At 33.2% G+C, this 15,785-nt stretch overlaps 1 protein-coding gene across 2 annotated transcripts in view; it reads right to left on the bottom strand.

The window, feature by feature from the left end:
• The window catches only part of LOC126881508 (cytochrome P450 4d2-like), a 142,095-nt gene that overhangs the window by 98,904 nt on the left and 27,406 nt on the right, over positions 1 to 15,785 (bottom strand). For both annotated transcript variants that reach the window (XM_050645801.1, XM_050645802.1), the window contains exon 2: positions 14,364 to 14,564. In XM_050645801.1, coding sequence (XP_050501758.1) covers positions 14,364 to 14,564 — 201 coding nt within the window. The remainder of the gene's footprint in view (positions 1 to 14,363; positions 14,565 to 15,785) is intronic.

Raw genomic sequence — 15,785 nt, 5'->3', positions numbered from 1 at the left:
AGACCAGATCTCGTACTAGTTAATAAATTAACAAGACAAACAACAATAATTAATGTGGCGATACCTAACAACAATAGTCTATATAGTCAATTAACTGAAAAGATCGCCAAGGAATATGGAAATTCAAATACGAAGGAATCTGGAAATACAAATACGAAAACAATGGAGAATGCAAAGTACCCAGACGATACCTATTATTATATCTACTACTGGAGTCATTCCGAAGAACCTCCTTGAAAACATAAAAAAGCTGGGTCTAAACGAACACCTTTATTAGACCATGCAGAAAGCTGTACTAGTTGCGATGGCCAGATGTGTATGAAAATTTCTGGGAGATACTCCAGCACACCAAGTCACCTAGGGCTCGATAACACGGAAAGAGTCCCACCAGAGCTCAATCCTTTTGATACCGTAGCAATAGGATGAGTCAGTTTTCCCCTTAGAGGGAGTGTGAGCCGTATGGCTAAATCTGGATAATAATAATAATACTCTGACTTGTCAACAACATTATAAATTAATTTTGTATAAATTGTAATTTAAAACTTTTAATTAATTTTGATCAATAATTTTACTCATTTTAAATTTAACCATCATTTTTATCAATAATTTTACTCATTAAATTTTAAATTTATAATTTCAACCGTAATTTGTAAAATTTAAAAATACTTTCGTACTTATCATGGACCCTTTTGGTCCATGCTCGGAAACTCGGAATACAGACTTAAAAGAGTACACTTATCAATTGCTGCATAACCCAATAACCAGAAACTGTATATACATTACATATATACAGTATGTCCCTGTAAGTTGGAACCATATGGAAAACTTTTTTATTATTAATTTTACGAAAAGAAGTTATTCTTCATAAAAAGCTCAGCATGGTCTAAAACCTGAGTTTAAACCATTAATTACCATATTTTATTATATTATACGAGGTATGTTGAAAAATATGAATTTCGTTAAAGAGTAAAGTAGCTTTATTTTTCACAATATTGAAAATTGTTATTACGAAAAGTTGTTTGGAAATAAGAACTTTATTCTATTCAGCTTTATACTTCTAATAAAAAGAAATTAAAATTTTTCTTAAATTAGGGATAATCATCATTATTTTCAGCTATTTCAAATATGAAACTCTTTTATTATTAATTTTACGAAACAAAGTTATTCTCTATAAAATGTTCTGCATTGTCTAAGTCTAAAACCTACAATAAAAAAAATTTATCAATTTTATATGAGGTATGTCAAAAAATATGAATTTCGCCCAAGAGTAAATTATAATACCTTTATTTTTCATAATATCCAAAATTGAGGTTACAAAAAAGTGTAGAATTAAAATCTATGTTCCGATATGTAATTTACATCCTTCTAATTGAAATATTCTAAACTATAAAGGTACTTTACTCTTGATCGAAATTTATCTTTTTTGATATACCTTGTATGAAATTTGATATAAGATGGTTGTATTTTAGGTTTTAATCCATACAAAATTTTTAATGATGAATAATGTTTTTTCGTATAATTAATAATACAAGCGTTATCATAATTGAAATAACTGAAAATAATGTTGGTTATCCACAATTTAAGAAATATTTAAAAACATTTTCTTTTCTATAAGAAGGCTGTAATTGCATATTAGAATATAGTTCGTAATTCCAAACAACTTTTCATAATAAAAATTTTCAATATTCTGAAAAATAAATCTAGTTTACTCTTGAGCGAAATTCAGATTTTTCGACGTACTTCCTATATAAATCATAAAATTTGATATTCGACTGTTGAATCTTAGGTCTTAGACCATGCAGAACTTTTTATGAAATATCAATTCTTTTCGTAAAATGAATAATAAAAAAGGTTTCCATATGGTTCCTACATACTGTATATACATGTATATATTTTACAACCAAATAAAAAGAGCACATCGTTAATCCCTCATTATATGAATGGGTACCAATAGAATAATATATATGTTTCACTATGCCTAGCTCATCAGAATTCGGCTTAGGTATTAGAAATTTATCATAACGATGTGTCTTCAAACTTCACACCTCAGGTGACAAGCTACAAAAGTTCCATCTATTCTGATGGCTAGGTAGGCCAGGATTGAGCCGCTGGACCACCGAATTAAAAAAATTAAACGCTGAATTTTTTTTTTAAATCTTTACACAAAGATTAGGTGGCTACAATTCCCCTAAAAACTGTTTTTTACTTAATGAAGAAACAGACACTGCTACAGAAACCAACATAATAAAGCCAGTGGGTACAACAAAATATAACTTGTATCAGGTATCAGATAATCAAATAGCACAGATACGACGCACGGCGCCCTCAAAGACCATTTTTACGATTCGAGCGCCTTTCGTATGTATCAATATTCGCTGTTTTTATTATAATGCATAGGCGCCCTCGAAGACCATTCCTACGACTTGGGCGCCTTTCGTAGGTATCAATTTCCGCTGTCTCTGTTATAATAAATAACTTAGATACGACACGCAGCGCCCTTGAAGACCATTTTTAGATTCTGCCGCCTTTTGTAAGTATCAATATCCGCTATTTCTATTGTAATAGAATACTTAGATACGACGCGTGGCGCCCTCAAAGATAATTTTTACGTAATGGGCGCCTTTCGTACGTATCAATTTCCGCTGTTTATATAACCTACTTATAAAAATGGTCTTCGAGGGAGCTGCGCGTCGAATCTAAGCCATTTGATTATCTGATACTTGATACAAACAGTGTTACATCCCATAACTACATTATACATATAGGATTGTTGTGCCCCAGAATCCTAAATAATGAAGCCAGTGGGTACAACAAAATACAACTTGTAACCTTGTATCAGGTATTAGATAATCAAATAGCTTAGATGCGACGCGCGGCGCCCTCGAAGACCAATTTTACGATTCAGGCGCCTTTCGTAGGTATCAATATCCGCTCTTTCTATTATAATATAAGAGTGTTACATCTCACAATTGGCCTAACATATGAGTGCAGTCTTCTACGCTCTATAACTAGATTATACATATAGGATTGGTGCGTCCTAAAATCCTACACAATGAAGCCAGTGGGCATAGTAGAAACGCAACTTTGTCACAATGCGCCAAAAGTAGCCATTTCAATGTTTGGTATAAATGTTTAAGAAATTCGTTACGAGGCCTTTAAAAATAAGAGCTTGCCTATATTGAAACATGCCATTAATCATTAGTAGTCAACTTGCATATTAGTACAGTTAAAATTATTAAAGCGTAAAATATTAAGCAAGAGAAATTTAACTTTTTTTCTACTTTTAAGGACAAAAATTTCATTTCCCAATTTCATTAGCGAAACCGAATTCAAAATTATTATACACATCGTTTTTGAAACGCTATTTGATTAACCCTTATCCGGCCAAGGTGGGTCCAACCGGCCCGAGACGCCATCTATTTTATCATAAACTGATAAAAAAAATTTATTGAATTTTATGCATCACTAAATTCGTTTAGAAGTATGTTCCTTTCAGCATAGACATAATCTTTTCAAAATATTCGTTATCATTTTTGAAACTATTGCGTCGAGAGAATTTTGTCACGTAAAGGGGCAACACGGGCCCGTCGGACCCTATTTGTATTTATACCTAAAATCTACATCTTTGTTACAGAAGTAATCTGGCAGTCAGGTAATGTTTTTTTGGATTATCTAAACGACTTTCATGATTCCGGAAATCCAATAATAAAGTCTAAACGTGTAACAAACAATGTAAACATATCTTTGATGTAAACATCAAAGAGATGCTTATAATAGGTGTTATATATATTCTAAATAAATTTTAAAAACTGATAATCGTTGTTGGAATGCAATAATATTGTTAGGTAGGTACATATACATATTTTGAAAAAATAATGCATATGCTATCGGTCGTCTGATATCAATGTTAGTGTCGACAACTAAGCTTCTAAAATTATATTGAATTACAGTGAAAGTAGATAGTGCGAATAAAATGTCCCGAAAACTAATCTATGGTTTTTTTTATTTGTATTGTTTTTTTAACCTAATACTTAATAATAATTTAATTTGCCATATCAATTTGCCATTCTAGTTGGGAATAAGCTAATCTTGTGGCTTAGTCCCAACTAAAATAGTAAATTGATATGACAAAGTATTAATTTCTAAAAGTAAAATAATAATATTCTGACTTATGCGTTTTATTCATTTTGTAAAGATTGTTTTTGTCGGTACTTTATACATGAGCTGCTAATTACTATAATCTTTTCTCAGGTAGATTTTCACACAATAATGAAAGGCAACACCGTAATCTTTTTCCAGGGTATGCGTAAATATCAACCCATCTTTTCAAATAAAAGGGCCGGATAGATTTACAAAAGTTTTTATTTATTTATTAATTAAGTATTTATTTGTCTCCAAATGTTTATTACTTGTGAATAAATATTTTTACTACAAAAATTTTCTTGCATTTCATTATTTTGTGCAAATCCTTCATGTAGATCGCACCCTCGAGGTAGACCGCATACTATAGTAGCACCTTTTTTTTAATCTAGACAATTTAAATTTAACTCTAATAAAAAATCAAAAAAGAATATTAGAAATATATGGGTAAATATGAATAGTACATTCAAGAACAATCGTGGGCCCAATGGACCCGAGTTGCCCGGTTACGTAAATAAAATGTGTTGCCCGGATAAGGGTTAAAATATCTCATATTTGTTGGTGTATATTAATTTGTCTGGACTAAATATTACGGTTTTGTTGATATCAGAGGACTTGGTATTCACACAATGTTGCCAAACTGAATTTTGTTATATTTGGTTTAAATTTTCTAGCGAATTTCAGAACCGACTATACAACAAAATTTAACACACATAGCTCGAAAATAGCATGGTTTATGTTACTCACATCCTCGCATCTCTGACCAATCAAGCCGAAAGCATCCTTCTCAAAAACCTCCTCATTTAAAAAACCTCTTTAGATCAATATCCCCATCTTTCCGTTTCTTCCTTTTGCTCGTTAGTTCAAAACTCACATACTTATGTGAACTGAGCGATTCTCCTTCAAAAACAGTCCAAATTATGACCCTATTTAGAAGTGACGTTAAAACTAGCGAGATGTCCAGAAAGGATTTACTATTACGTCTCTCCGAACATAGGTTTGATGTGTGAGATTTTCTGCTGCCGGTATACCTTCGAGCCTGTCTCAGGATTTCTTCCTTTGTGATATTTCCGTCTATATCAAATATGTCCCCCTGTTCCTGACAGTCCCGGATGTTCTCTATTAATTTTCCCTCCGTGCGTGCCACGATTGTCTCCTTTATGCGCTTGGCCTGTTCTTTCCATGCCACTTCGAGGTTTAGGTCCCGTTCCTAGTCTTCCTAGCGCTTTTGACGCCAATTTGACCCTTCCTCGTATCCGCACTACTTTAGTTTAGCTTGAGGATTACTCTGCGTAGGATATTCCACTTCCCTTCACGATCACCTTCTGCGTCACCACGTTCATACTCCTTCAGCGCGAGGTGAAGGTCCATACCCATAAAGACGACTTCCAGGAGCTTCCTAACTCTGTAGCCTCCTCTATACTCTTAGGGACGCCTCTCTAATCTCCAGTGTCTCCACGTCTTCCCTCAATTTAGAAATAATTGCCAGTAGTGTCTTGTCCCTTTCCATTTCCATCACCCCTTTCTCTACAGGGACCATAAAAATATTCTGACGATTGATTTCCCCGGTTCTCTTTTTTCTGCTTTTACCTTTTAATTGTGACCATAGAATTAAGTTGGATGTATCTCTCCTGGTCTGTATGTACCTCCTGCACATACAACCAATTTCGGTTTTTCCTGATCAGGTCGTGGGACCTTTCCAAGTCACCTAAAAGTCCAGGTTCCAAGACCACTACTAAGTCGCCTGCAGATTTATTTCCTCTTCCCGGTTGGGCGGCTGTAGAGTAAAGTCTTCCAACTCAACTTTATAGTGTCGTTAATTTTTTCAAAGCCTCTTTCTCCTGAGTTCAGGACCTTTGCGATCATTTGTATCTTTCTTTCACAAGTTATTGGGGGAAGAACTCTTCTTCTGTGTGGACACGCTTGCCGCCTTATAGTCGTTCCTTCCTCAGCGCTTTTCTCCACTATTCTTTTTTGGTTCTCAATGCTACCGACGGCGATTTCCCTGAAAGTACCCTCCATGCCTTCGGTCACTCTTTTAAGGTTTTTAGTTTCACTAATGCTCATTTCAGCTCCATTGCAAGGTTGCCTCCGCTGAAATATCCGTTTTGTTCAGGTCCCTCACCGGAATTCTTTCAACAGATCCCCTTTTTCCGAAGTCTGCTCCTTCCTCTTTTCTTATTCGCTGAATACTTTCCATTTGTCCCCTTCAATACTTATGAACACCATATTATCATCTCCTTCATAGCTTGTTTCAGCTGCATCACCAATGGTGACTCACTCCATTGTCCCTTCGTTTTGTTTTATTTTTTCTAACGTGATTAATTACTTATTTGTATAGTTCCCACGAGTAGGGGCGAATTATACTGTCCGGCGAGGCAGTGCGCCGTTGCTCACGCTAAGGCTTGAATTTCAAAGGATTTCGTCAGTTCTCCGAGCGCTCCGTTTGCTGCCGTCTGACATAGGTCATTCACCACTCAGGCATGGATCGTCTGACACCGTGTGGTTGCGGATTTTTTATCGAGGTTTACTCTTCTATTATATAGAGTTTCATAGCGCTCTAAAAATTTGAAAAAATTCAAAAACTGACTTCGATTGAACACCAATTATGATTTTTGTCAAATATTTCTGAACCAGTAAACTCCTCTGTAGAAGCAATTGAAAAATTGGAAAAATTTGCCGTTTTGGCCCATTGAAAAATTACTCAAACTTTTCAAAAATTTGTTTGGAGTCTCCAGACAGCACCAAAAAATGTAACAGAGTTAAAGGGATATCGAGAAACTAAAGCTATATTTTTATGGTATCTTAATATAATAAATTGATTGGTTGACTTACCTGTTAAGGAGGGACAATCATAATTGTCCTATCTTACATTTCGAACATTTGTACTTATGGTATGGCCCTTTTCGGGCCGCTGATCACAGTTTAAAGAAGCAGAAGAAGAAAAAGAAGATTATTAAGCTTCGTGACAAGTGACGTCCGCGCATCACTGTTTTTTTTTTTTATTTTATTTTTATCGCACAAGACATGGGTGGGTTCAAAAGAATCAATGGGGGGGAGCGTACAAATGTTCGAAATGTAAGATAGGACAATTATGATTGTCCCTCCTTAACAGGTAAGTCAACCAATCAATTAATTGTCCTTCACATAACATTTCGAACATTTGTACTTATGGTAGGCTGTTGAAAGATTAAACAATATTGTGTGATAAATAAACAAAAGTACATTGCAATCCAAAAATGAATAGTACTTAGCAATTTTTTTTTTTTTAGAAACTTTACACAAAATATATACATATGTATACCTAACTAATATATTAGAGCAATTATTAATTAAGATTCATGTTTATATTTTAATTATATGAGATGTGTACTTTCAACCAGGTACAAATAAACATAATAAGAAAATTAATGTTCTTACTAATATTAGTAACCTACACATGTAATATAATTACAATTACATACAATTACATGGACTCACCAGACAATACGGTTTTGCAAAGAGTCCGTAATCTTTTGCTAGAGGTTTATTATAAAAAATATTGAATACTTGAGAATTTTCTGTCCATCTCGCCGTCTCTCTAATATCTTCTATAATCCAGTTCTAACTCCCGCTGAGGTAGATGCATGTCTGACACTTTACACTTTAAAAATATTAGTGTCTATATTTTTAATTTAAAAAAATGTTATATCTATCTACTCAACGCCTGGGTAGATGTTGCTTTATACGTCTCTTTTTTTTTTGTTTTTAGTTATAAACAAATTGTCTTCCGATTGAGGACGAATGTTTTAGAAATCTCTAAACACTCTCAACTGTGTTTTTTGTTTTAAATAGGTTGATATTTGTTTATTTATTATTATTATTATTATTTTTTGGGGAAGTCTTTATCCTATGTTATATCAAAATGTCAATTTTATTTTGATCCATGAAAATATTCTGAATTTTTATTAGGTACAGTGTTTGCAACCTCTGAACTGAAGTGAGTGCAATCAACATTACAAGTTTGTAAGTAAGATTTTTCAGGGAAAGGCTTGTGAGACGAAATAATGTTTCTAAATAAAGTAATACTGGTAGAGGGTCCCAAGTTAATTAATATTTGGGCAATTAAGGTTTGAGGTTATATATACATTTGTAAAAAAATTTAAAAATGTTTTTATAATATTCTAGGATATCTTCTATCAACGCCAATGCAGCACTGTGAATGTTAATACGAGCTATAATTATAATCCGGTTCTACGATAGATTTAATAAAATTAAAATTTGATAATTCATAAGCAAAATGGTTATTATTTTATACTAAATCGTCACCATCTCTTGAAAACTGTATCATACAGATTTAGTGATTTTTTGTAATAGATGGGATGGAATCCTCAGGAATGCCTTTTCTTAAAAAGCTTGCCTGACAAGAATATGGAAACCCAAAGGATGTCCTGGATATACAACCCCAAAAAAAATTCTAGATTAAATTTTTATCAGGTCCATAATTATCTTTTTGGTTGTGTAAGGTATGGTGGTCAAAGGTTGTGTACCAAGGCTGAAAAACATAAAATTTAAATCCATGCCAATCTAGAGTTAAGGCATTGGCTTTCTCTGATCCGGGGTCAGGGTTCAAAATTACATACCTTGCACATTTTTTTTTTTTTAGAATATGTGGCAAACATATCGATTTCTGGAATAAGAAGCTGCTCAAAAATTATAGTAACACAATTATCACTTAAAGAATACCTACTCTGTTTCTATTTTTAAAGATCTTGATTCCGAGTTAGGCAAAAGCATTTTTTTTACTGTTACAGATGCAAAAATAATTTTTAAATTCCTATTTTCACAGAATTATTAAACTTATCTGCAAATGTTGAGTACTGTACACTACCCATCTTGTTAATGCAAGACACAGCTGTTGCGTTATTTATTCCTAGCAAAATGTTACAATTCCTATATTCGTTGAAAAAGGATTTCAAGCCACTATATGCTGTTAGTAACTGAAGTACATTTATATGTAGTTGTTGTTCATGACTCCAAAAACCATGAGTTTTTTTATCAATGCAGCGTACCCGCCATGCTAAAAGATATATGCATCGCAAAATATTTCAAGTACATTATTGGATTATTTTATATTTTGCTCACTAATTGGTATGTTATTTAACCACCAATTGTAATCATTTTTAAGTATTTAGGTATGGTCATTTTAGTGTTATAACTATTAGTTTAAGAAAGAGGCTACTTTTCTTTTGTATTTATTTATATATTGTTTTTTTTTTAGTATAATTTTCCATATTTAACTTCCATAAATGGACGAACTGTTACAAACTGACCGATTAAGGCTGCAAATGATCTTATTTTACATGTACTTTTATTTTTGATGTTCTGAATACTATTAGATTTTTTTTTTGTCAGCATGTGCAAAATATATCAGGTTCGAATCAAACGTAAAACCAAGAAAAGTTATATTTTGTGGGGGTGAAAGTATACTTTTCCTTTTTTTTTATTTATAGTAAATCCCAAGCAGAAAAAACATAGAAAATGTTTAAACAATATTTTCTTTACATTTTAAATATGATTTTGAAATTGGTAAATGGTCCTCTAAAAAATTGACAAAAGTAAAGCCTCCTGTTATTAGATTATGTAGGGCTGGTTTTAAAGTTTTTGTAAATATAAAAGCCGAGATATTATTCAAACCAAACGGTAAACAGTTTAATTAATATAAAAAAGTTCTGTACTTAAATTTTAAATATTTTTTAGAATTTTAATGAACAGGAATAGCAAATTAGACAACTTTTAAATCTATTTTTGCCATAACCATTGAAAATGAGCTTGAGGACTGACCTATTATAGTCTTCCAGCTTAAAATATGTGGCTTCTATAAAGCAATTCAATTGTTTTAAATTCAAAACAAAATCTCTGATTTCCGTCTTTTTAGGCACAAAAAACTACGAAAAATAAATTGTCCTTTTGTATGTGAAGAAGGAGAAATAGTAATTTTTAATTACTTTTAAAGTAATTTTTTTTTTGTCATACGACCAGTTTGGGTCTATGAGAACTTTTGGTGCTCTCTCTTCAGAGGGCGTTGTTTTAAATAAAATATTAAAACCTTAGACCAAACTTAAAAATTTCTTATCTGAAGTAATCCCTTTCCATATTTTAATACAGTTAGCCATATTACCCTATTAATTTTTATTGACATTTAGTATGACATCCTGGTTGTTCTCATTTGCTTTTGGTACTGCTGTCTGTTCGATTGTTTGCATCTCGATGCTAGTAGAGGGTGATTTGAGTACTGACTTTGTCCAATTCTTGGTCTGCTCAAGGTTGGATTGAAGTTTAAACGCTGCTGATTAAAGTTGCTAGATTCTGAAAGAACTCTTGATGGATGCTGAGTGGAAACAGCAGCTTGGCTTTGTGGTATAGTCTTTGGATAAAGAGTGGTCTTTTGTGGCTTCGTAATGACTTTGAGATGACTTAATAAAGCTGATTTTGTATCTTTGGTTAATATTTTTGACAAAACCAAACAAAAAATTATTGTAAGTACACTTACTAACTTTGTAATATTAAGGTAGACGATAAAAATCAATGCAGAATGTGCAAAAAATAGTTAAATATATTTTATTCTATTCTAAACTTCTGGGCTACTATAAGTAACTCTGCGAAATAGGAGTAGCTCAAAATAAAGATTTTCTGGGCTACTAAAAAAAAGTACCCTCTTCTAGTTTTATTGTTTGAGGACAAACCAAACAAACATTTAATGTAAGCAGTAAACTTACTACCCTCGTAATATGAAATCTAGGCAAAATGTGCACAAAGTAGTTGAATAAATACATTTTATTGTATTCTAAACTTCTGGGCTACATTAAAGTACCTCGGAGAAATAGAAGCAGATAAAATAATCATAAAGATTGTCTGGGCTGCTAAAAAGTACCCTCTGCTGTAATTTTATTGTTTGAAGACAAACCAAACAAAAAGCTTGGTGTAATTGAACTTGCTTGTAATCTTAAATCGAAGTAGAATTTACAAAAGTAGTGAAATAAATATAATTCTATTGTATTCCAAACTGCTGGGCTACTGTAAAAATACCTCTGAGAAATAGAAGCAGATAAAATGATCATAAAGATTGTCTAGGCTACTAAAAAATACCTCTGCTCTAGTTTTATTGTTTGAACACAAAACCAAACAAATAATTTAGTGCAAGTAAACTTGCTTGTAACGTGAAGTCGAAGTAAAATTTACAAAAGCAGTTAAACTAATATATTTTGTTCTGTTCTAAACTTCTGGACTACTGTAGAGTACCTCTGAAAAATAGAGGCAGGTCAAATAATCATAAAGATTTTTTGGGCTGCTTAAAAGCACCCCTGCTCTAATTTTATTGGTAAACCCTTTATTTTGTTCTATTTTAAACCTTTGGGCTATAATTTTATTTTTAAACCCCTAATAATGTAGTCTGTATTACTTTGGGCTACCTTAAGGTATCCTTATTGACACAAACAATATAAATTTTTGCATAATATCATGTCTGTCGGACATTTTGCTACAAAATAAACATTAATAGGAAAACCAGTGCAGTGTGGCAACATAGCGCCTGTTACATCTCTGTGTGTTTTGACAAATACTATTGACGTTTTGAGTATTTCGAATAGGGAAGAAGGCGAGATATAGTAACTATGACAACAGAGAAAATATATTGATAACAACAAAAAAGGACCCCAAGTTTGAATTTGGTTAAAATTGTCATTTCGTAAATATTAAATATTTATAGTTCGATCTATTCACACATAATTTAATTTATCTAACATAAAATGATTCAAAAATATCTTATAAATAACTTGGTCTTTTGGCATAAAACCCAAAAATATCATATAAATACCTTAACTCTACCAGTTTCTGTTGCAAATTTTCATATTTCCGCCTCTTTCGGGATACACAATTATTCTCTGATGACTTTTGTGGTATTTTAAACACTGTCTAATAATTTTTATAAAACTATTTGGAAAGCACTTGTGATCAGTACACGCACAGAAAAAAAAACAGTGATGCGCGGACGTCACTTGTCAAGAAGCTTAATAATCTTCTTTTTCTTCTTCTGCTTCTTAAAACTGTGATCAGCGGCCCGAAAAGACCACTACCATAAGTACAAATGTTCGAAATGTTATGTGAAGGACAATTTACTATTCCCAACAAAAATAGGAAATTACTTTATGTATTTAAATTAAAATTTAATTTAAAAAAATCACAAGTAATATGTACTTCAAAAATTAATAACCATTTTCAATTTCGTTGCAAAACGAAAACACAGCCGAACCATATTCTAGTCCAATCAGAGAGTGCTGCAAGCACCCCTACCGGTTTCGAAACTTATTAGTCTCTCATCAGGAGGCACATATGCTGCTCTCCCTGATCCAACCAAAACAAACCACAGCGTGCAGTCCCGGATTGCAACGAACGAAATGGCATAGATGCCCTAGCGGCAACTGCTAGCAAAAGACTAAGTTTTCACTCTAATGGCATATAAAACAACATAATGCTATTCTACACCCCACCAGAATGAAAACAATTGGAACCTTCTCTGGTTACACCTCCGAGGCTTCTACAATTTGCAAGCCATACGGATGCTGAGACTAAGGAAGATGAGGGAATTCTACAATTTACAATTCACGTCCCATCTGCTCAGCGCGGTAAAGTTCCAACGAGTTGCCATTTCGTTCGTTGCAATCCGGGACTGCACGCTGGGGTTTGTTTTGGTTGGATCAGGGAGAGCAGCATATGTGCCTCCTGATGAGAGACTAATAAGTTTCGAAACCGGTAGGGGTGCTTGCAGCACTCTCTGATTGGACTAGAATATGGTTCGGCTGTGTTTTCGTTTTGCAACGAAATTGAAAATGGTTATTCATTTTTTATTTACATTTACTCTGTGTGGAGTATCAAGGGAACCATTCTCGTTGGAACTTTACCGCGCTCAGCAGATGGGACGTGAATTGTAAATTGTAGAATTCCCTCATCTTCCTTAGTCTCAGCATCCGTATGGCTTGCAAATTGTAGAAGCCTCGGAGGTGTAACCAGAGAAGGTTCCCATTGTTTTCATTCTGGTGGGGTGTAGAATAGCATTATGTTGTTTTATATGCCATTAGAGTGAAAACTTAGTCTTTTTTTTTAATATGTACTTATTTACTTTACATGCGCTAGGATTTGAAAAAAGTATGATGTAAAGAAGGGGGTCTAGCGCCTTTGTTTAGAGATTAGGTTGGCGCTTTTTTTAGGGGCCAATCTGGCCCTTTGGCTAGGAACGAGAAACCCGACCCGAAACAAGTTGTTTATATATCTTTTGAGCTGTATGAAAACTTGCCTGCATGCAGGTCTTCTGCAAGAGCATTGTAATGCTAGATTTTACAAACATGCGGTACAAGTGCAGTTCAAGATCGATGATTTTTAGTGTTAACCGCTAGAAGACAACCAACAACTACAGCACCTGAATTAATTAGCGGGTTGCAGCTAGTGCACCTCTTAATAATTCGTCTCCATGAAGCTAATATCTACAGTCGAAGGCCATTGAAATGCCAATCCATTTCCAGAGGCAATTGCGCTGCAAGATTAGTACTTAAAGGCATTCTGGCTATTTTTGACATTTCAAGAAATTCTGTTGTACCTATATTAAATACGACCAATGACTATAAATCGATTATTATTTAACCAAAACAATTAAAGGAGAAATTAGGTACTTCTGTTTCTAAAAATATCCCTAGGTTTTTCCGCTGTGTAGATACATGTTTATCACTCCACTGATTAATAAGACATAAGAAGTTTATCACAAAAAGTAATTTTAATATATTAAGGGCCGGTTGTTCGAACGCTAATCAAAACTGATCATTATCAAATATTTAATTACAATTATATTTGATTAAGCGTACTTCTGACAGATGTCGCATTTTGAGGTTATGTTGACTGATTTATTTTATTATTTTGGTTTTAATTTAAAATAAAACATAATTAAACTCTTTCTAATGTTAATTTCTTGTTTTTACTTACAAATCAATAAAAATAATAAGCAATTTTTAATATTTTAAGAGCTGCGGCTATATTTTAATTACTGTTTTACCTACAATCAATAACTGATTAGTGTTTTACATGTATTTTTCATGTCGCGATTTGATTCCCATCAAGAAAATTGATTACAATAAATGATTGATTATAATCAACTTCTTGATTAGCGTTCGAACAACCGGCCCTTATACTTTTACCTGTACTTGTTAATAATCCCGTTGATAACCATTTATGCAAGTACTGATATTGCTTCCCTTTGTTTATTTGCTTTGTTGAACCTAATATGTGTTCGATCAATTTAACATCTTTAACTACAAAAATGGTACTAATAGGTCCGTCGTGAAGTCTCATTACCGGTCCGTATATGTCATGTAATTCCGTCAGCATATCCATGTATTCTGAAATTGTAAGAACCAGTAATACATTTTAATTATTATTATTTTTAGGATTTTGTAAATATTGTTACAAAATGCATTCGATTTTAATAAACAAACAAGATAGGCCCGACGTAACACATAAAAATATATTATAAACGATAGAAAAATACATGCAAACAAAAACACTTATGCCCATATTTTTTATAGTCTATAATCTGTAGCCACTGGTGGTGACTGTAGTAAATATAAGATTCAAGAAAGTACAGAAAAATGCAGCTAAAGAAAAGATAGACGTTAAGCAACTGAAAGACGCAACTATACTGGAAAGGACAAGAGAACAGGTAAACAACAATCTTAGAAACCTCGCTGCAAGAAATAGGAACACAGGTAATGTAGAGGACAAATGGATGGAGATAGAAGCCTTATGACAGCTGGTGAAGGCTCCTTAGCTCCAAGCAAAATTAAGAAAAAAGAATGGATGACAAACGAAATTTTGTACCTCATGGAGGAAAGGGGAAGAAATAAAACCAACAAGACAAAATACAAAGAAGTGAACCGTGAGATTAAAAGAAAAATTAGAGAAGCCAAAGAGAAGTGGGTTCTGGAAAACTGCAAGGAAATAGAAGAATATGAAAGAAAGTACGATAGCTTTAACATGCATAAAAATATCAAGGAAATAACTGGTAAAAAAGTGAAACAAGCATCCATCGTAAAGGACAAAAAAGGTAAAATAATTACAGATTTAAATGATAAACTGGCAAGATGGACAGAATACATTGAAGAACTTTTTGCAGACGAAAGACCAGAAATAGCAGTGGCAGAACCTACAGACGACAAAACAGGGCCTGAAATCCTAAAAAGCAAGATAAAATATGCTATAAGGAACACAAAAGGGGGTAAAGCTGCAAAACCAGATGAAATTCCTGTAGAATTGTTGAAACTTATAGACGACGACACACTTAAAATAATGGTGAACCTCTTTAACACAATTTAATAGAACAGGCATCATACCAAAGAAATGGCTCTCCTCTACTTTTGTCACAATTCCGAAGACGAATAACGCCAGGGAGTGTTCAGACCACAGAACTATAGCATTGATGAGCCACACACTAAAAGTATTTTTAAAAATAATTCACAAAAGAATATTTAATAAATTAGAAGAGGACATAAGCGCCACACAGTTTGGATTCGGAAGTGGACTGGGAACACGGGAAGCTTTGTTTGGTCTGAGTGTGTTAATGC

The sequence above is a fragment of the Diabrotica virgifera genome, chromosome 3, assembly GCF_917563875.1.
Source record: "Diabrotica virgifera virgifera chromosome 3, PGI_DIABVI_V3a".
In the NCBI taxonomy this organism is placed as follows: domain Eukaryota; kingdom Metazoa; phylum Arthropoda; class Insecta; order Coleoptera; family Chrysomelidae; genus Diabrotica; species Diabrotica virgifera.
Note: the sequence above shows the minus strand (reverse complement) of the source record. Positions and strands in the feature narration are given on the sequence as shown.